The 20,904-nt window shown below is 47.4% G+C and overlaps 1 protein-coding gene across 1 annotated transcript in view; it reads right to left on the bottom strand.

Annotated features, from left to right (window-relative positions):
- Nucleotides 1-20,904, bottom strand: part of cfap65 (cilia and flagella associated protein 65) — a 213,101-nt gene that overhangs the window by 179,572 nt on the left and 12,625 nt on the right. Inside the window, exons 6-9 of the mRNA XM_033024878.1 lie at nt 16,530-16,675; nt 10,093-10,315; nt 6,521-6,786; nt 2,998-3,237 (exon numbers count right to left, since the gene is read on the bottom strand). Of these exons, the coding sequence (XP_032880769.1) occupies nt 2,998-3,237; nt 6,521-6,786; nt 10,093-10,315; nt 16,530-16,675 (875 nt within the window). The remainder of the gene's footprint in view (nt 1-2,997; nt 3,238-6,520; nt 6,787-10,092; nt 10,316-16,529; nt 16,676-20,904) is intronic.

Below are 20,904 nucleotides of genomic sequence, written 5' to 3'. Positions count from 1 at the left end.
GATGATCGGCCATGGTCACAATGAATGGCGATGCTGGCTCGAAGGGACAAGTGGTCACCTCCTGCACTTATTTTCTATGTTTCTATGGTTCTATGTACCAGATACGGTGAAAAACTGTTTTTTATCACAGCATGGAAACAGGCCCATCGGCCAAGCTTGTCCATGCCGAAGGGGTCCTACCTACATTAGTCCCACCTGTCTGAGTTTGGCCCATAACCCTCTGAACCTTTCCTGTACATCTACCTGTCCGAATGTATTTTTAAATGTTGTTATTGTACTTGCCTCAACCATCTCTTTTGGCAGCTCATTCCATATATCCACCACCCTCTGTGTGAAAAGGCTGCCCTTTAGATTCCGATTAAAAACTCATCTTATACCTACAGTATGTCCTCGGGTTCTTGATTCTTCTACACCGGGTAGAAGACTCTGTGCACCCATCCTATTAATTCCCCTCTTGATCTCATACGCCTCTACAAGATCACCCCTCTGCTTCCTGTGCTCCAAGGAAAACAGTCTGAGTTTGCCAAACCTCTCCCTGTTGCTCAGGCCCTCAGGTCCTGGGCAACATCCTCATAAATCCTCTCTGCACTCTTTCCAGCATAACAACATCTTTCCTATGTCAGGGTGGCCAAAACTGAGACTGTGACCAACACCTTCCACACTTGATTATAATCTTCCTGACTGGGTCAGCACAGAGATGTGGCTGTGGAGTTGCTGCCTTAAGGGCCTGTCCCACTTGCATGCGATTGCATGCGTTTGGCGCGACCAAATAGAAGTGGAGTTCAGGCGAAGTAAGCGCTAAGTTCGCGCGTGACATCATTTGCGTCATACTTACCAATCAGCTGGGCAGGAGGCGGGCCGACTGAATTTGGGCGTCACACGGCGTCGGGCGGTGACGTCATCACGCAACGCCACGCGCTAGGCATACGTCGTCAAGGCACTGCGTACGCTGTCAAGACGCTGCGTACGACTGCAATGCGCCTGCATGCCGACAGGCCGTTGGCGCACGAAGATTTCGGACACCGTCAGATTTTCGGAGCCCCGCGCGATGTCGGGACCAGCCCCGCACAACTCCGCGCTTCTAAGTGGGTCCGGCCCCGCGCGGCCATACAGTGCCCGTACGCCTCAAGCGACCACGTTTGGTCGCGCCAAACGCATGCAATCGCATGCAAGTGGGACAGGCCCTTTACAGCGCCGGAGACCTGGGTTCGATCCTGGATACGGGTACTGTCTGTACAGAATGTGTACGTTCTCCCGTTAAAAAAACCCAGCGCGGGTTTTCCCTGGGACCTCCAGTTTCCAACCACACGCCAAAGACGTACAAGTTTATAGGTTGACACAAAATGCTGGAGTAACTCAGCGGGTGAGCAGCATCTATGGAGAGAAGGAATGGGTGACGTTTCGGGTCGAGACCCGAAACGTCACCCATTCCTTTTCTCCATAGATGCTGCCTCACCCACTGAGTTACTCCAACATTTTGTGTCTATCTTCGATGTTATCCAGCATCTGCAGTTCTTTCTCACACAAAGTTTGTAGGTTAGTTGGCTTGGTATAATTGTAAATTGATAAAAGTAGACTATTATCTGAATGGTGGCCAATTAGGAAAAGGGGAGATGCAACGAGACCTGGGCGTCATGGTACACCAGTCATTGAAAGTAGGCATGCAGGTGCAGCAGGCAGTGAAGAAAGCGAATGGTATGTTAGCATTCATAGCAAAAGGATTTGAGTACAGGAGCAGGAAGGTTCTACTGCAGTTGTACAGGGTCTTTGTGAGACCACACCTGGAGTATTGTCTACAGTTTTGGTCTCCTAATCTGAGGAAAGACATTCTTGTCATAGAGGGAGTACAGAGAAGGTTCACCAGACTGATTCCTGGGATGGCAGGACTTTCATATGAAGAAAGACTGGATAGGCTGGGCTTGTACCTGGAGCGCGGCCTTGCATCGCCCGGCGCGGCTTTAATGGCCGGGGGCTTTGACTCTGACATCGGGAGGAGAATGAGGAGTGCAGGGGAGAGATAAGACTTTGCCTTCCATCACAGTGAGGAGGAGATTCACTGTGATGGATGTTTGTGTAAATTGTGTTGTGTCTTGGTTCTTTTTCTTGTGTGTATGACTGCAGAAACCAAATTTAGTTTGAACCTCAATGAGGTTCAAATGACAACAAATAAATTGTACCATTGTATCATTGTACTCACTAGAATTTAGAAGATTGAGGGGGGATCTTATAGAAACTTACAAAATTCGTAAGGGGTTGGACAGGCTAGATGCAGGAAAATTGTTCCCGATGTTGGGGAAGTCCAGAACACGGGGTCACAGTTTAAGGATAAGGGGGAAGTCTTTTAGGACCGAGATGAGAAAAACATTTTTCACACAGAGAGTGGTGAATCTGTGTAATTCTCTGCCACAGAAGGGAGTTGAGGCCAGTTCATTGGCTATATTTAAGAGGGAGTTAGATGTGGCCCTTGTAGATAAAGGGATCAGGGGGTATGGAGAGAAGGCAGGTACAGGATACTGAGTTGGATGATCAGCCATGATCATATTGAATGGCGGTGAAGGGTCGAATGGCCTACTCCTGCACCTATTTTCTATGTGTCTATGTTTCTATGTCCCCAGTGTGCACAGGATGGTGTTAGTGTGCGGGGATCGTTGGTCAGCACGGACTCGGAGGACCGAGGAAACACTTTTTCTCACAGAGAGTTGTGAGTCTGTGGAATTCTCTGCCTCAGATGGCAGTGGAGTCCAGTTCTCTGGATACTTTCAAGAGAGAGCTAGATAGGGCTCATAAAGATAGCGGTCAGAGGATATGGGGAGAAGGCAGGAACGGAGGGGTACTGATTGAGGATGAGCATCACATTGAATGGCGGTGCTGGCTCGAAGGGCCGAATGGCCTACTACTGCGCCTATTGTCTATTGTCTACTGGCCGATGGGCCTGTTTCCGCGCTGTAACTCCAAAGTAAACTAAAGAAAGGAGACGGGACAGAGGGAGCCAGTTACCTCAGCTTTATCCAGTTTTTCTATGGGCTTACAGCATTTCTCAGCAACCAGGACCAGAGCACCTTCGACATCCAGCTGTAGCTTGCCTTCCTGCAGCATCATGGTCAGTATGTCGGGTGGGTAGAAGGTCAGTCCACGTATCATGTTGGTGTGGTACACCTCCAGGTGTTTTGCCTTGAGAATGGCTGGCGTCACCTGGTCCGAGTGGCAGGTACCGAATAAATCCAGAAACAGAGGATCCTGTGATAAAGGCAGGAAGAGCTGGTTGGTTTAAAAGTTCATTGCTAGCACAGTCCTCTGAGTATAAACAAGGGTCTGGCCCCCACCTCTCTTTAAGGATCCCCCCATTACAATCAGTCTAAAGGGCCTGTCCCACTTACGCAACTTTTTCGGTGACTGCCGGCACCCGTCATAAGTCGTTACAGGTCGCCGAAAATTTTCAACATGTTGAAAATCCAGCAGCGACCAGAACAAGGTACAACTCTTTGGGCGCCAGGGCGTTGCTTGTATGGTCGTGAGTAATCTCCTCGTAACCCAAAGATTCGTAGCATCTTTAAGGTCGCCGGTGAATTTTCAAAATTTTTCGGCGGCCTGTTACGGGTGCCGGCAGTCGCCGAAAAATTTGCATAAGTGGGACAGGCCGTTAAAGAAGGATCCAGACCCAAAACGTCACCTATCCATGTTCTCCAGAGATGCTGCCTGAGCCCCTGAGTTACTCCAGCACTTTGTGTCGTTTTTATAAGAGAGTGCTGGAGTAACTCAGCGGGTCAGGCAGCATCTGTGGAGAACATGGATAGGTGACGTTTCACAGAGTGCTGGAGTAACTCAGCGGGTCAGGCAACATCTCTGGAGAACATGGATAGGTGGCATTTTGAGTCAGGACCATTCATCTGTCTGAAGAAGGGTCCCATCCCTAAACTATGTCTAACTGTGTTCTCTAGAGATGCTGCTTGACCTCGGAGTTACTGCAGCACTTTGGGTCCTTTTTTGAGATCCAGCACCTGCAGTTCCTTATGTCTAAAGTAGACACAAAATGCTGGAGTAACTGAGCGGGTCAGGCAGCATCTCTGGAGAGAAGGAATGGGTGATGTTTCGGGTCGAGACCCTTCTTCAGACTTATGTCCACATTGTTACGTTGATAAGTCTGTTAAGGAATTCAGAATAAATTATTTTCTCACAGTGTCAGGGGTTGTGGGGAGAAAGGAGGCGAATGGGGTTGAGGGGGAGAGCTAGACCTGCCATGAATGAATGGTGAAGTAGACTTGATGGGCCAAATGGCCTAATTCTATTCCTATCGCTTCATACAACACGCAGGAGGATGAGGGGTGATCTTATAGAGGTGTACAAAATCATGAGAGGAATAGATCGGGTAGACGCACAGAGTCTCTTGCCCAAAGTAGGTGAATCGACGACCAGAGGACATACAAAGGTTTAAGGTGAAGGGGAAAAGATTTAATAGGAATCTGAGGGGTAACTTTTTCACACAGAGAGTTGTGAATCTGTGGAATTCTCTGCCTCAGAAGGCAGTGGAGGCCAATTCTCTGGATACTTTCAAGAGAGAGTTAGAATGAACTCTTAAAGATAACAGAGTCGGGGGATATGGGGAGAAAGCAGGAAAGGGGTACTGTTTGTGGATGATCAGCCATTATCACATTGAATGGCGGTGCTGACTCGAAGGGCCAATAGCCTACTCCTGCACCTATTGTCTATAAGTCAACGCACTGGAGTTACAGGCAGGATAGATCTCCTTCCCTGAACAACATTAATGAACTGTTTAAGAAAGAACTGCAGATGCTGGGAGAATCGAAGGCAGACAAGAATGCTGGAGAAACTCAGCAGGTGAGGCAGCATCTATGGAGCGAAGGAATAGGCGACTTTTTGGGTCTAGACCCTTCTTCAGACTGTGTCTTGGCTTGGTAAAATTGTAAATTGTCCCAAGTGTGTAGGAAAGTGTTAGTGTGTGAGAATTGCTGGACGGTTTGGACTCAGGGGGCCGAAGGGCCTGTTTCCATACTGTAGCTCTAAATTGAACTAAACTATCTCTTATATGGAGATGGCAGAGTGTTCTGACTCATGCTCCACAAACAAGTTGGTATTGGCATTAGTTTATACTGTAATTGTCATGAGTACTAGATACAGTGTAAAGCTTTATTTCCTGTGCCGTCCAGTCACAACATACCACACCTGAGTACAAAATCTAAAGCTAAAGAGAAAATAAACCGAGTGCAGAACATAGCAATGCAGCTGTAGAGAATGTGCAGAGAAAAAAAGTGCAAGGGCCGTAATTAAGTAGATCGGCAGATCGGGAATCCAATTTTAGCATATGAGAGATGTTCAAGAGTCTAACAACAAGCTGTTCTTAAATCTGGTAGAACGTGTTGTTAAGTTTTTTTTTCTTTCACAAAAGCGTGAAAATATGTGAACAGGATTGTTTTTCTAAAAGGGTTTCTTCGTTCATTGTCTTCCTGCATATTACCTACTATTATCAACTTTTTAGTTTAGTTTAGAGATTCAGCAGGGAAACAGGCCCATCAGCCTACCGATTTCAGCGCCGACCAGCGATTCCCGCACACTAACGCTATCCTACACACACTAGAGAAAATTGACAATTTTACCAAAGCCAATTAACCTACAAACCTGTACGTCGTCTTTGGAGTGTGGGAGGAAACCAGAGCTCCCGGAGAAAAACCACGCAGATCACGGGGAGAACGTACAAACCCCATAAGGACAGCACCTGTGGTCAGGATTGAACCCGGATCGCTGGCGCTGTCAGGCAGCAACTCCACCGCTGCTCCACCGTGCCGCCTGGTGCTGGAACTGTTTTCCGTATTGAAATGACAAGTAGTGTTTTACCTGGAGTTGTACCTGATGATGGTACACTGGAGAATGGGAGGAAACCGGAGCACCCGGAGAAATTTCACCCGGGTGAAACTTTTTCACCCCGAGAGTTGTGAATCTGTGGAATTCTCAGCCTCAGAAGGCAGCGGAGGCCAATTCTCTGGATGTTTTCAAGAGAGAGTAAAACCCCTGTCCCACGGTACGAGTTCATTCCAAGAGCTCTTCCGAGTTTGCCCTGATTCGAACTCGGAGATTTACGGTAATGGCCGCTCGTCGGTACTCGGGGCTCTCGTGGACATTTCTCATCATGTTGAAAAATGTTCACGAGTCTTCCCGTGCTTACTTGCCGTTAGCGAGTCTTCCCGAGTACATGCCGTTAGCGCTAAGAGACGTCCCAGAGCACCGACTTACCTGCTACGTTCATTCTCCGTGCTTACGAGTTTGATTTTTTTTAAACTCGGGAGGGCTCTTGGAATGAACTCGTACCGTGGGACAGGGCTATTAGATAGGGCTCTTAAAGATAGCGGCGTCCAGGGATATGGGGAGAAGGCAGAAACGGGGGTACTGATTGGGGATGATCAGCCATGATCACAGTGAATGGCGGTGCTGGCTCGAAGGGCCGAATGGCCTACTCCTGCACCTATTGTCTATTGTCTAATGTCTAAAGCCCGAGTTTTCACTGTACCTGATGATGGATGAGACAAGCGACTCTTCTGTAGTAGTTCATGGGGTGGGTGGGTCGGAATGTCACCTTTAATTTCACCGTCGACTCCCCTCCTATGGAGCCCCACCGTCGGTCAATGACAAACACACTTTGGCTGCAGTCAATGTCAAACTGGTAATATGTTGGCACATCTGAGGTGTTAGCGATTTCCATGGAGTAAGTCAGCGTAGCGCCGAGGAACAAACAACCAAAATTAATCTTCAGCTCTGAGAGCGACACCACAGGACCTGTGACAAAAGTATAAAAGAGCGTGGGTTTTCTTGCCGTTATATTTTTCTCTCTCCATTTCCTTTCCTGAGGTGTTGACCCTCGGCATCAGAAACGTTGCACTTTGCACTTTACACTTTACACTTCGCCCTTTTTGATAGTCACCGGAAAAAGCCAAATAGAAAATTAGTCGTAATAAAACGTTCGACTTTAGAGATTCAGCGCGGAGACAGATCCTTCGGCCCATCTAGTCCGCGCCGACCAACGATCGCCGCCTTACACTGGCGGAATCCTAAACGCTAGGGATAATGTGCAATTTTGCCAAAGCCAATGAATGGCTCCTAGTGTTGGAGGACATGTCCCTGGAGAGGGAACACGCGGTGTCCACGGGGACTCTGAAGGCCTTCTGTGAACGCTGGTCACCGCAGGAGGTTGAATATATTGTAGATAAAAATGTTAATATTTTAATTTGATAATTTTGTTTAAGTGTTTTTTTTTAATTGTTTGAGCTTTCTACCTTCCCTTGTAAATTGTACATTTGTTTAGAAATCCAATTAAAAAACCTTTCCTGAAAAAAAAAAAAAAAAGTGTTGGAGGAAGCCAGAGGAAACCCACACGGTCGCAGGGAGAACTTACAAACTCTATACAGATAACACCCATAATCAGGATCGAACTTGGATCTCTGGCGCTGTAAGGCAGCAACTCAACCACTGCACACTGTGCCACCCTTGGTTAGAACTCTTAGGATTTGGAACAGGAACAGGAACAGGCCTTTCATCCCACAATGCCTGTGCCGAACATGAGGCCAACATAAATGAATCTCATCTGTCCATGTGATCTATACCCCATCACTAATAGGGCCAATGCCTCGACTTCCTCATTCACAGACCACAGACTGTTCGATTTGGTGGAAAAGTGTCAGCCTTGATAACAATCAGCACGGGAGCACCTCAAGGCTGCGTGCTCAGCCCCCTGCTGTACTCACTCTATACTCATGACTGCGTGGCCGATCATCGTGCAAACTCCATCATCCAGTTCGCTGACGACACCACTGTTGTGGGACGTATCACTGATGGGGACGAGTCAGAGTATAGAAGTGAGATCGACCGACTGACCAAATGGTGCCAACACAATAACCTGGCCCTCAACACCAGCAAAACCAAGGAACTGATTGTGGACTTTGGAAGGGGTAGGATGGGGACCCACAGTCCCGTTTATATCAACGGGTCGATGGTGGAAAGGGTCAAGAGCTTCAAATTCCTGGGCGTGCACATCTCTGAAGATCTCTCCTGGTCCGAGAACACTGATGCTATTACAAAGAAAGCACATCAGCGCCTCTACTTCCTGAGAAGATTACGGAGAGTCGGTATGTCAAGGAGGACTCTCTCTAACTTCTACAGGTGCACAATAGAGAGCATGCTGACCGGTTGCATCGTGGCTTGGTTCGGCAACTTGAGCGCCCAGGAGCGAAAGAGACTACAAAAAGTAGTAAACACTGCCCAGTCCATCATCGGCTCTGACCTCCCTACCATCGAGGGGATCTATCAAAGTCACTGCCTCAAAAAGGCTGGCAGCATCATCAAGGACCCACATCATCCTGGCCACACATTCATTTCCCCGCTACCTTCAGGTAGAGGGTACAGGAGCCTGAAGACTGCAATGTCCAGGTTCAGGAATAGCTGCTTCCCCACAGCCATCAGGCTATTAAACTCAACTGAAACAAATCTCTGAACATTAATAGACCATTATCTGTTTATTTGCACTTTATCTGTTTTATTTATTCATGTGTGTATATATTTATACAATGGTATATGGACACACAGATCTGTTCTGTATTCATGCCTTCTATATTCTGTTGTGCTGATGCAAAGCAAGAATTTCATTGTCCTATCTGGGACACATGACAATAAACTCTCTTGAATATTGAATCCTAATTGTACAGTCATAGAGCTATACAGCGTGGAAACAGGCCTTTCAGTCCTACTTACCCACACCATCCAACATGTTCGATCAACACTAGTCCCACTTGCCTGGGTTTGGCCCATCTATATATACTATTATTAAAACTCTCATCTTGACCACTTCCAGTTTGCTTTTTTTTTAATTTGCGCAATAACGGTACCCTTTATCACTAGGATTTTCGCCACTTTACTCACAGTTCTCCTCTCCTCCAAGCGCACCAAGTTTTGTTCCGATTGGTGGAAGATTACAAAAGTTATGATGGTTTTAAAAACCATCAGCAGATTGGTCTTCTCGCCTGTCAGTCACCATGAAGGTAACGCCTCTTCCGGCACCCGCTGGAGAATAAATCCCCGGAGGCGGGGTTGAGTCCACAAGTGCTGATTGAGTCCGCAAGAGTGTAATCGGGAGAGTCGCAGTGTGGTGTCGGGTAAGCCGCTGTGTGGAGTCGGGAAATTCGCTATGTGGTGTAGGGAAAGTAGCTGTGGCCGGTGGCTGCTGAGTGGAGTCCTACCCTCCCCCCCCACACCTCCCCTTCCCCATTCCCCACCTTCCCCACTCCCCCCCTTCCCCACTCCCCCTCCTCCCCACACACCCCCTTCCCCCCACGCCACCTCATCCCCCACATCACCCCACCCCCCCACGCTACCCCACCCCCCCCACACCACCCCACCCCACATCACCCCCTGCCACCCCACACCCCCTGCCACCCCACACCCCCTCCCCCTCACGCCACCCCCTACCCCCCCCCCACGCCACCACACCCCCCCACGCAACCCCCTTCCCCCACCCTCCCCGCCATGCCACCCCTCCCCTTTCTCCCCTACCCTCTCCACCATGCTACTCCCTCCCCCAGCCCACCCCCACACAACCCCCCCTCCCCCACACAACCCCCCCCTCCCCCACGCCACCCCACGCCCTCCCCTCCCCACCCCCACGCCACCCCCGCTCCCCCACACCACCCCCCCCTCCCACGCCATGGTGGAATATTGCATTGGGGAATGGGTTGCATTGGGGGACCAGGCCTCCTGTGTGACTGGGACCCAATGGGTCCCATTTAGTCTAGTTTCCCTCTAAACCTATCCTACCATGTACGTGTCTGAATGTTTCTTAAATGTTGTGATAGTCCTTGGCTCAATTAAATCTTTTATCCCTCACCTTAAACCTGTGTCCTCTGCTCCTCGATTCCCTAACTCTGGGCAAGAGAGTCTGTGCATCAACCCGATCTATTCCTCTCATGATTTTATACACCTCTATAAGATCTCCCCTCATCCTCCTACACTCCAAGGAATAGAGTCCTAGCCTTAAGATAGAGACAAAGTACTGGAGTAATTCAGCGGACTCCCACAGTTGCAAATTGTTTGTACCTTTGCAGGAGCCGGTCACCTTCAGCACAGTCTTGGAGTTGTTTCCAGGCCGCATTATGTGGAAGTAATCGACGCTCATGGCGCCGATAGTCTGAGGCGTGAACTTGAAAGGGATCTGGAGTCTGCTGCAGGACAAGACAGGGCCCTCCTGGACTTCACACAAGAATTCGGATAGAACCGTGGCTTCTTGCTGGTGGTGCATCACCTGGAATGACGTGTTCACCTGTCGAGCGCAAGGTAAAAAAGCTAAAGTGAAATCGAATTTTACCGTCATCTTTCGGAAACGTGCTGGCACGATCGTGCTGTAGGCAGTATCAAACCAGTAACTCGGGGGTTCCATCCTGGCCTTGCATCTATCCGATGAGCCGAATGGTCTCCATCCCCCCAGTTGTGAGGTGTGTAACAAATAGGAGCAGGAGAAGGCCATGTGATCCCTCAGACTTGCTCCACCCATCACAAACATCATGGCTGAAATCACAGCTGCAGGCATCAAAGCAACAGGCCGTTTCATAGGTTCATAGGTTCTAGGAGCAGAATTAGTCCATTCAGCCCATCAAGTCTACTCCACCATTCCATCACGGCTGATCAATCTCTCCTCTCAAACCCATTCTCCTGCTTTCTCCCCATATCCAGTGACACCCTTACTAATCAAGAACCTGTCAATCTCCACCTTAAAAATATCCATTGACTTGGCCTCCACAACCATCTGTGGCAATGAATTCCACAGATTCACCTCCATCTGTCTGGGGAAATTGCTCCTCATCTCCTTTCTAAAGGGATGTTCTTTTATTCTCTGATCCTTGACTCTCCCATTAGTGGAAACATTCTCTCCACCTCCACTCTATCCAAGCCTTTCACTATTCGGTAGGTCTCATTGAGGTCCCCCCCCCCTCATCTTTCTAAACTCCAGCGAGTACAGGGCCAGCGCCTTAGAACACTCATCATATGTTAACCCACTCATTGCTGGGATCATTCTCGTAGGTTTTGACCCACCATTTCCACACTGACCATCAAGTACTAATCTTCTTTGTCGCGTTTAGAACATATAGATCAGTGCAGCACAGAAAAGGGCCCTTTGGCCCACCACGTTTCACCAAACATGATGCCCACTGCTCTCATCTGCCTGTACACGATTTTGGATGGGCGCAAAGAATAGAGAAATATATCTCGTGTACAGGCAGATATCCCTCTCTTCCTTGTGCCCATCTAAAAGCTTCTTAAACGCCTCCACTGCCACCCCTGGCAATGACAATAGAAGAATAGGTGCAGGAGTAGGCCATTCGGCCCTTCGAGCCAGCACCGCCATTCACAGTGATCAGGGCTGATCATCTCCAATCAGTACCCCATTCCTGCCTTCTCCCCATATCCCTGACTCCGCTATCGTCAAGAGCCCTATCTAGCTCTCTCTTGAAAGTATCCAGAGAACCGGCCTCCACCGCCCTCTGAGGCAGAGATTTCCACAGACTCACAACTCTCTGTGTGAAAAAGTGTTTCCTCATCTCCGTACTAAATGGCTTACCCCTTATTCTTAAACTGTGGCCCCTGGTTCTGGACTCCCCCAACATCGGGAACATGTTTCCTGCCTGGAGCGTGTCCAAACTCTTAATAATCTTATATGTTTCAATAAGAATCCCTCTCATCCTTCAAAATTCCAGAGTATACAAGCCCAGCCGCTCCATTCTCTCAGCATATGCCAGTCCCGCCATCCCGGGGATTAACCTTGTGAACCTACGCTGCACTCCCTCAATAGCAAGAATAGTTCCAGGCCCCCACCTATCTCTGTGTAAAAAACCTACCCCACACATCTCCCTTGAACTTTCCCCTTCTCACCTTATGGTTATGCCCTCTGATGGTGTACATTTTCACCCAGGGAAAAAGGTTCTGCCAGTCAATCGTATCAACGCCTCTCATTATTTTATATACTTCTATCATGTCTCCCCTCATTTTCCAATGTTCCAGAGAAAACAATCCAAGTGTATCCAACCTTGTAGCGGAAAGCCTCTAAACCAGGCAACATTCTAGTAAACCTCCTTTGCCTTCCACATTCCTGTCTTAAGCTTCACATTTCTTGACTCTTCTACTGGGGATCATGACAGAAGCCTCTTTGTGCCGATCCCTAGAAGCAACGTCGCGAAGCAATCTGTGACGCCTCGAGCGACAATTCTGTCAACATGTTGGACGACGACAGAAGCCAGAACAGCGATCTGCATCGTCTGAGACATGAGCGAACGAACGAACTCTTCTACTAACCGATAGAGCTATTAAATCAGAGCATTGAGTATAGAAGTTGGGATGTAATGTTAAAATTGTACAAGGCATTGGTGAGGCCAATTCTGGAGTATGGTGTACAATTTTGGTCGCCCAATTATAGGAAGGATGTCATCAAAATTGAGAGAGTACAGAGGAGATTTACTAGAAAGTTGCCTGGGTTTCAGCAACTAAGTTACAGAGAAAGGTTGAACAAGTTAGGTCTTTATTCTTTGGAGCGCAGAAGGTTAAGGGGGGACTTGATAGAGGTCTTTAAAATGATGAGAGGGATAGACAGAGTTGACGTGGATAAGCTTTTCCCATTGAGAGTAGGGAAGATTCAAACAAGAGGACATGACTTCAGAATTAAGGGACAAACGTTTAGGGGTAACATGAGGGGGAACTTCTTTACTCAGAGAGTGGTAGCTGTGTGGAATGAGCTTCCAGTGGAAGTGGTGGAGGCAGGTTCGATTTTATCATTTAAAAATAAATTGGATAGGTATATGGATGGGAAAGGAATGGAGGGGTATGGTCTGAGTGCAGGTAGATGGGACTAGGGGAAAATAAGTGTTCGGCACGGACTTGTAGGGGCGAGATGGCCTGTTTCCGTGCTGTAATTGTTATATGGTTATATGGTTATAACCTAGTAAAACGACTGTAAGCATACATCCTATGTACGCCCCTCATGATTTTATATACCTCTTTTGGAGGTGTATAAGGAGCATTAAGAGCAAAGAGGTCCTTCTGGCAGTTGTACAGGGCCCTGGTGAGACCACACCTGGAGTATTGTGTGCAGTTTTGGTCTCCTAATTTGAGGAAGGACATTCTTGCTATTGAGGGAATGCAGCGTAGGTTCACCAGGTTAATTCCCGGGATGGCGGGACTGTCATATGTTGATAGAATGGAACGGCTAGGCTTGTATACTATGAATTTTGTCAACATGTATACTCTGACAGTTTCTTTCCAGCTGTTATCAGGCATCTGAACTGTCCTTTCACCAGCTAGAAAACAGTCCTGACCTCCCAGGTACCTCATGGGAGATCATCAAACTATCTTTAATTGGACTTTAATCTTGAACTAAATGCTCTATCCTTTGTCCTGCTTATGAAAGTAGGCATGCGGGTATTGAAAGTAAGCATGCAGGTACAGCAGGCAGTGAAGAAAGCTAATGGCATGTTGGCCATTGTGAGAGAATTTGAGTCTAGGAGCAAGGAAGTCATAGAGTAATACAGTGTGGAAACAGGCCCTTCGGCCTAACTTGCCCACACCGGCCAACAATGTCCCAGCTGCATTAGTTCCACTGGCCTGCGCTTGGTCCATAACCCTCCAAACCTGTCCTATCCATGTACCTGTATGTTTCTTAAACAATGGGATAGTCCCAGCCTCAACTAACTCATCTGGCAGCTTGTTCCAAACACCCACCCACCACCCCTTGTGTTAGAAAGTTACCCCTCGAATTCCTATTGAATCTCCTCTGGTCCTCGATTCCCCTTTGCTGGGCAAAAGACTCTGTGCATCAACCCGATCTATTCCTTTCATGATCTCTATAAGATAATGGATGGGATTTATATAGCGCCTTTCTAATACTCAAGGCGCTTTACATCGCATTATTCATTCACTCCTCAGTCACACTCGGTGGTGGTAAGCTACTTCTGTAGCCACAGCTGCCCTGAGGCAGACTGACGGAAGCGTGGCTGCCATTCTGTGCCTACGGCCCCTCCGACCACCACCAATCACTCACACACATTCACACACATTCACACACAGGCAAAGGTGGGTGAAGTGTCTTGCCCAAGGACACAACGACAGTATGCACTCCAAGCGGGATTCGAACCGGCCACCTTCAGGTTGCCAGCCGAACACTTAGCCCATTGTGCCATCTGTCGTCCCGATCACCCCTTCTTCTCCTGCACTCCATGGAATAAAGACCCAGCCTTCTCAACCTCTCCCGAAAGCTCACACCCTCTAGTCCCAGCAACATCCTCATAAATCTTTTCTGAACCTTTTCAAGCTTGACAATATATTTCCTATAACATGATGCCCAGAACTGAACACAATATTCTAAATGTGGTCTCACCAACATCTTATACAACTGCAACATGACCTCCCAACTTCTATATTCACAACTACTGCAGTTGTACAGGGCCCTGATGAGACCACACCTGGAGAATTGTGTGAAATTTTGGTCTACTAATTTGAGGAAGGACATTATTGATATTGAGGGAGTGCAGTGTAGGTTCACCAGGTTAATTCCCGGGATGGCCGGACTGAGATATGATGAAAGAATGGGTCGATTGGGCTTGTATTCACTGGAATTTAGAAGGATGAGAGGGTATCTTATAGCAACATCTAACATTCTTAAAGGATTGGACATGCTAGATGCAGGAAAAATGTTCCCGATGTTGGGGGAGTCCAGAATCAAGGGACACAGTTTAAGAATAAGGGGTTGGCCATTTAGGACTGAGCCCAGAGAGTTGTGAATCTGTGGAATTCTCTGCCACAGAAGGTAGTGGAGGCCAATTCACCAAATGTTTTCAAGAGAGGGTTAGATATAGCTCTTAGGGCTAAAGGAATCAAGGGATATGGGGGAAAGCAGGAGCGGGTACTGATTTTAGATGATCAGCCATGAACATATTGAATGACTTGAAGGGCCGAATGGTCTACTCCTACACCTATTTTTCTACGTTCCTTGTGCCTATCCTGCATCTGTACACTGTGGACGGATTGATTGTAATCATATTTACAATTAATCATGTTTAAGAAACAGCCAGGTACATGGATAGGATAGGTTTGGGGGAATATGGGCCAAACGCAAGCAGGTGGCACTGGGTCGGGTACTTTTCGGCGCCGCAGTTTCGGCGCCTCCGTTTATAATATCTGTACTCGTCAGAACCCTAACACTAACCCTGACCCTAACCCTGACCCTAACCCTGACCCTAACCCTGACCCTAACCCTAACACCCCGTAACCCTAACCCTAACACCCCGAAACCCTAACCCTAACACCCTGAAACCCTAACCCTAACACCCCGAAAAGGCAAAATGGCGGTGCCTTAAATGGTACCATTCCGGGTGGCACAAGTGTAGCTGGGATTATGTTGGCCGGTGTGGGCAAGTTGGGCCGAAGGGCCTGTTTCCATGCTGTATGACTCAATGACACTATATATAATCTTTTTGCTGAAGATAGTCACACTAAGCTGGAGTAACTCAGCGGGACAGGCAGCATCTCTGGAGAGAAGGAATGGGTGACTTTTCAGACCGAGACCCTTCTTCAGACCCGGAACTTCACCCATTCCTTCTCTTTTGTGTGTCAATCCTCGGATTAAACCAGCATCTGCAGTTCCTTCCTACACAGCAGAGTCTTTTTGCTGACTGGATGGCACACAACAAAAAGCTCTTCACCGTACTACATTACACATGATAATAATAAATGTGTACAAATACATTTACAAAAAGTTGTAGTGATTACAACATGCCATTAGGTGGCAGCACTTGACTGCTCATGCTCTAACTGCACTAAGAACCGAGAACATAGAACAGTGCAGCACAGCTAAAGGTCCTGCCGCCCACAATATCTGTACCAATCATCGTACTAAGTTAAACTCATGTTACCTGCCTGCTTGTGATCTATATCCCTCCATTCCCTGCATATCTCCTGCACGCTAGAGACAGGAAACATGTTCCCGATGTTGGGGGAGTCCAGAACCAGGGGCCACACAGTTTAAGAATAAGGGGTAAGCCATTTAGAACGGAGACGAGGAAACACTTTTTCACCCAGAGAGTTGTGAGTCTGTGGAATTCTCTGCCTTAGGGGGGTGGAGGCCAAGTGCGCTGGATACTTTCAACAGAGAGCTAGACAGGGCTCTTAAAGATAGTGGAGTCAGGGGATATGGGGAGAAGGCAGGAACGGGGTACTGATTGGGGATGATCAGCCATGATCACATTGAATGGCGGTGCTGGCTCAAAGGGCTGAATGGTCTACTCCTGCACCTATTGTCTATTGTCTATATCCATATGCCTATCTAAAAGCCTCTAAACCGCCACTATCGTATCTGCCTCCATCACCACCCATGGCAGCATGTTCCAGGCACTCACCATACTCTGTGTAGAAGATTTGTCCGACGCATCTCCTTCAAACTTTGCTCCCCTCACCTTAAAGCCATACCCTCTAGCCTGGCTATTGAGACTTACTATTGAGTAGTTGTGAAGCTCCATGTACTTCTCAGCCGTGGTGCCAACAGCAATGTGCCCAAAATGTAGGGAGTTCTGTATGTCCTCCCGTGAACACGTTTGGTTCAATTCTCCCGGCAGGCTAAGCAGGAGGTGAGGGAACTTGGCTGTGAAATAGAAGAATGTGTTCAGAACAGCAGCATGCGTAAATTACCCCCACATTCCCTCCACGGATGCTGCCTGCCTGACCCGCTGAGTTCATAAGTTCATAAGTTATACGAGCAGGGTGGCATAGTGGTTGAGCTACTGCCTTACAGCGCCTGAGACCCGGGTTCCATCCTTGACTACGGGTGCTGTCTGTATGGAGTTTGTACGCTCTTATAGAAACTTACATCTTATAGAAACTTACAAAATTCTTAAAGGGTTGGACAGGCTAGATGCAGGAAGATTATTCCCGATGTTGGGGAAGTTCAGAACAAGGGGTCACAGTTTAAGGATATGAGGGAAGTCTTTTAGGACCGAGATGAGAAAATCATTTTTCACACAGAGAGTGTTGAATCTGTGGAATTCTCTGCCACAGAAGGTAGTTGAGGCCAGTTCATTGACTATATTTAAGAGGGAGTTAGATGTGGCCTTTGTGGCTAAAGGGATCAGGGGGTATGGAGAGAAGGCAGGTACAGGATACTGAGTTGGATGATCAGCCATGATCATATTGAATGGCGGTGCAGGCTCGAAGGGTCGAATGGCCTACTCCTGCACCTATTTTCTATGTTTCTATGTTTCTATGTTTCTCTCCCGTGGGTTTTCTCAGAGATCTTCGTTTTTCTCCCACGCTCCAAAGACGTACAGGTTCGTAGGTTAATTAGCTTGGTATAAATGTAAAATTGTCCCGAGTGTGTGTAGGATAGTGCTAATGTGCGGGATCATTGGACGGCGCGGACCCGGTGGGCCGAAGGGCCTGTTTGCGCTCTGTATCTCTAAACTAAAGTCATTTGAGGAAAGATTGGAAATACTGGGCTTGCATTCACTGGAATTTAGAAGGATGAGAGGGAAACTTATAGAAACCTATACAATTATAAAAGGACTGGTCAAGCTAGATGCAGGAAAAATGTTCCCAATGTTGGGTAAGTCCAGAATCAGGGGGCCACAGTCTAAGAATAAAGGGGAGGCCATTTAAAACTGAGATGAGAAAAAGATTTTCACCCAGAGAGTTGTGAATTTGTGGAATTCTCTGCCACAGAAGGCAGTGTAGGCCAAGTCACTGGATGGATTTAAAAGAGAGTTAGATAGAGCTCTAGGGGCTAGTGGAATCAAGGGATATGGGGCGAAGGCAGGCACTGATTGTGGATGATCAGCCATGATCACAATGAATGACAGTGCAGGCTCGAAGGGCCAAATGGCCTCCTCCTGCACCTATTTTCTATGTTTCTAAGTAAACGAATCAAGCCATTCGGCCCATCAAATCCACTCCGTCATTCAATCATGGCTGATCTATCTTTCCCTATGAACCTCATTCCCCTGCCTCCTCTCCAGAGCCCCTGACACCCGTACTAATCAAGAATCTATCAATCTCCTGAAAAATATCCATTGACATGGCCTCCACAACCTTCTGTGGCAATAAATTGCCAACACCACCCTCTGACTAAAGAAATTCCTCCTCATCTCCTTTCTAAAGGTACATCCTTTTATTGTGGGGCTATGACTTCTGGTCCTAGACTCTCCCACTAGTGGAAACAACCTCTCCACATCCACACTATCCAGGCCTTCCTTCAAAATGTTGTGGGGTTTTTTGCTCAAGATTCTAACATCTGCAGTCTCGTGTCTACATAAATTTCTTCCTGTGTTTCAACTGCAATTTGGTGATTTCCCCCCTCTGAATCAAACATTAATGGGCTCATTATTTAGGTCGAGATTCCAATAGGTAAATGATGGTCAGGCATGTTTGATGAAGCAACATTGTCTCTCAAATGGGGATAAAATGTTCCCATTTGTGGTGTTATTTCAGATGGTGTTGACAACTGGGGAGGTTGTTCCCAAAATTCAGGCCAACATCTATCCCTCAATAGACATCACCAAAAGCAGATTATATAGTTTAGTTTTAGTTCATTTTGGTTTAGAGATACAGCGCGGAAACAGGCCCTTCAGCCCACCGAGTCCACGCTGACCAATAGACAATAGGTGCAGGAGTAGGCCATTCGGCCATTCGAGCCAGCACCGCCATTCAATGTGATCATGGCTGATTATCCCCAATCAGTTCCTGCCTTCTCCCCATATCCCCTGACTCCGCTATCTTTAAGAGCCCTATCTAGCTCTCTCTTGAAAGTATCCAGAGAACCGGCCTCCACCGCCCTCTGAGGTAGAGAATTCCACAGACTCACAACTCTCTGGGTGAAAAAGTGTTTCCTCGTCTCCGTTCTAAATGGCTTACCCCTTAGTCTTAAACTGTGGCCCCTGGTTCTGGACTCCCCCAACATCGGGAATATGTTTCCTGCATCAAGCGTGTCCAAACCCTTAATAATCTTACATGTTGCAATAAGATACCCTCTCATCCTTCTAAACTCCAGAGTGTACAAGCCCAGCCGCTACATTCTCTCACCAGTGCTAGAATTTTGAGAACAACCACCCCCATTGTCCAATCCACCTGATACAACACCATGTTTTATCCCTGTTTGAGAGACCATGTGAAGTTTTGGTTCATCTAACATGTCCAACCAGTCCCTTCTGGAATCTCAACCTAAATAATGAGCCCTTCAAAGTTGGATTCAAACTGCAGTTAATACCGCAGGAGGTATTTTATGTGGACACTAGAAATTGCAGATGTTGGAAACTTGAGCAAAAAGAAAGAACATTCTGGAGGAAGGCCTGGAGTCAAGAGAGTTTATTGTCATGTGTTCTAGGATAGGACAATGAAATTCTTGCTTTGCTTCAGAACACCAGAATATAGTAGGCATGAATATAGAACAGATCAGTGTGTCCATATACCATTATATAAATATATACACACATCAATAAATAAGCAGATAAAGTGCAAATAAACAGATAATATTCTATTAATGTTCAGATATTTGTTTCAGTTGAGTTTAATAGCCTGATGGCTGTGAGGAAGGAGCTATTCCTGAACCTTGATTTTGCAGTCTTCAGGCTCCTGTACCTTCTACCTGAAGTAGCATGGAGATGAGTGTGTGGCCAGGATGTTGTGGGTCCTTGATGATGCTGCCAGCCTTTTTGATGCAGCGACTGCGGATAGAGTGGATGTACGGTTTTTTTCCGAAGCCAATTAACCTACAAATCTGTACGTCCTCGGAGTGTAGGAGGAAACCGGAGCACCCGGAGAAAACCCACTCGGTCACAGGGAGAAGGTACAAACCCCGTATGGACATCGCCTGTAGTCAGGATCAAACCCGGGTCTCTGGCGCTGTGAGGCAGCAACTCTACCGCTGCGCCACCGTGCCGCCCTAAAGCTAGGGCACTAGGCTGCCCTAGTTATTATCATCTGACTATGGGACCTAGTTGTTCACAGATCGGCTGTTTCCAACATAAAAACAGTTATTATACTTCAAAATATTGTCGTAAAATTTTTTGGGGTCATGTTGAGGTTGTGAACATTATGCACATAATGTTCTTTTTATTATTTCTTTCTCGGCCATGTCTCCAGAAGTTACTGACCCAATGCACCCAGAAATCTACAATTCAGTCTGCGGACCTTCTTCTTAAAGTTATCCAGTCTTCCCAAATGAAGACCTGAAGATAGGTCTCAACCTGAAGCGTCACCTATCCATTCTCTCCACAGATTTTAATAGGAATCTGAGGGGTAACGTTTTAACACAAAGGGCGGTGGGTGTGTGGAACAAGCTGCCAGAGGAGGTAGTTGTGGCAGGGACTATCCCAACGATAAGAATAAGGGGTAAGCCATTTAGAACGGAGATGAGGAAACACTTTTTCATACAGAGAGTTGTGAGTCTGTGGAATTCTCTGCCTTAGAGGCCGGTTCTCTGGATACTTTCAAGAGAGAGCTAGATAGGGCTCTTAAAGATAGCAGAGTCAGGGGATATGGAGAGAAGGCAGGAATGCGGTACTGATTGGGGATGATCAGCCATGATCACATTGAATGGCAGGGCTGGCTCGCAGGACCGAATGGCCTACTCCTGCACCTATTGTCTATTGTCTATTGTTTAAGAAACAGTTAGACAAGTACATGGAGAGGACAGGTTTGGAGGGATATGGACCAAACGCAGGCAGGTGGGATAAGTGCAGCTGGGACATGTTGGACGGTGTGGGCAAGTTGGGCAAGAAGGGCCTTTTTCCACACTATATTAATCTATGACTCTATGACCCTAAGGCGCAATGAAGGTTCATATGATTGATTCCTGTGATGAGTCAATTGCCCTCTGAGTAC

This window comes from Amblyraja radiata, chromosome 7 (assembly GCF_010909765.2).
Source record: "Amblyraja radiata isolate CabotCenter1 chromosome 7, sAmbRad1.1.pri, whole genome shotgun sequence".
NCBI classification, from domain to species: Eukaryota; Metazoa; Chordata; class Chondrichthyes; order Rajiformes; family Rajidae; genus Amblyraja; species Amblyraja radiata.
Note: the sequence above shows the minus strand (reverse complement) of the source record. Positions and strands in the feature narration are given on the sequence as shown.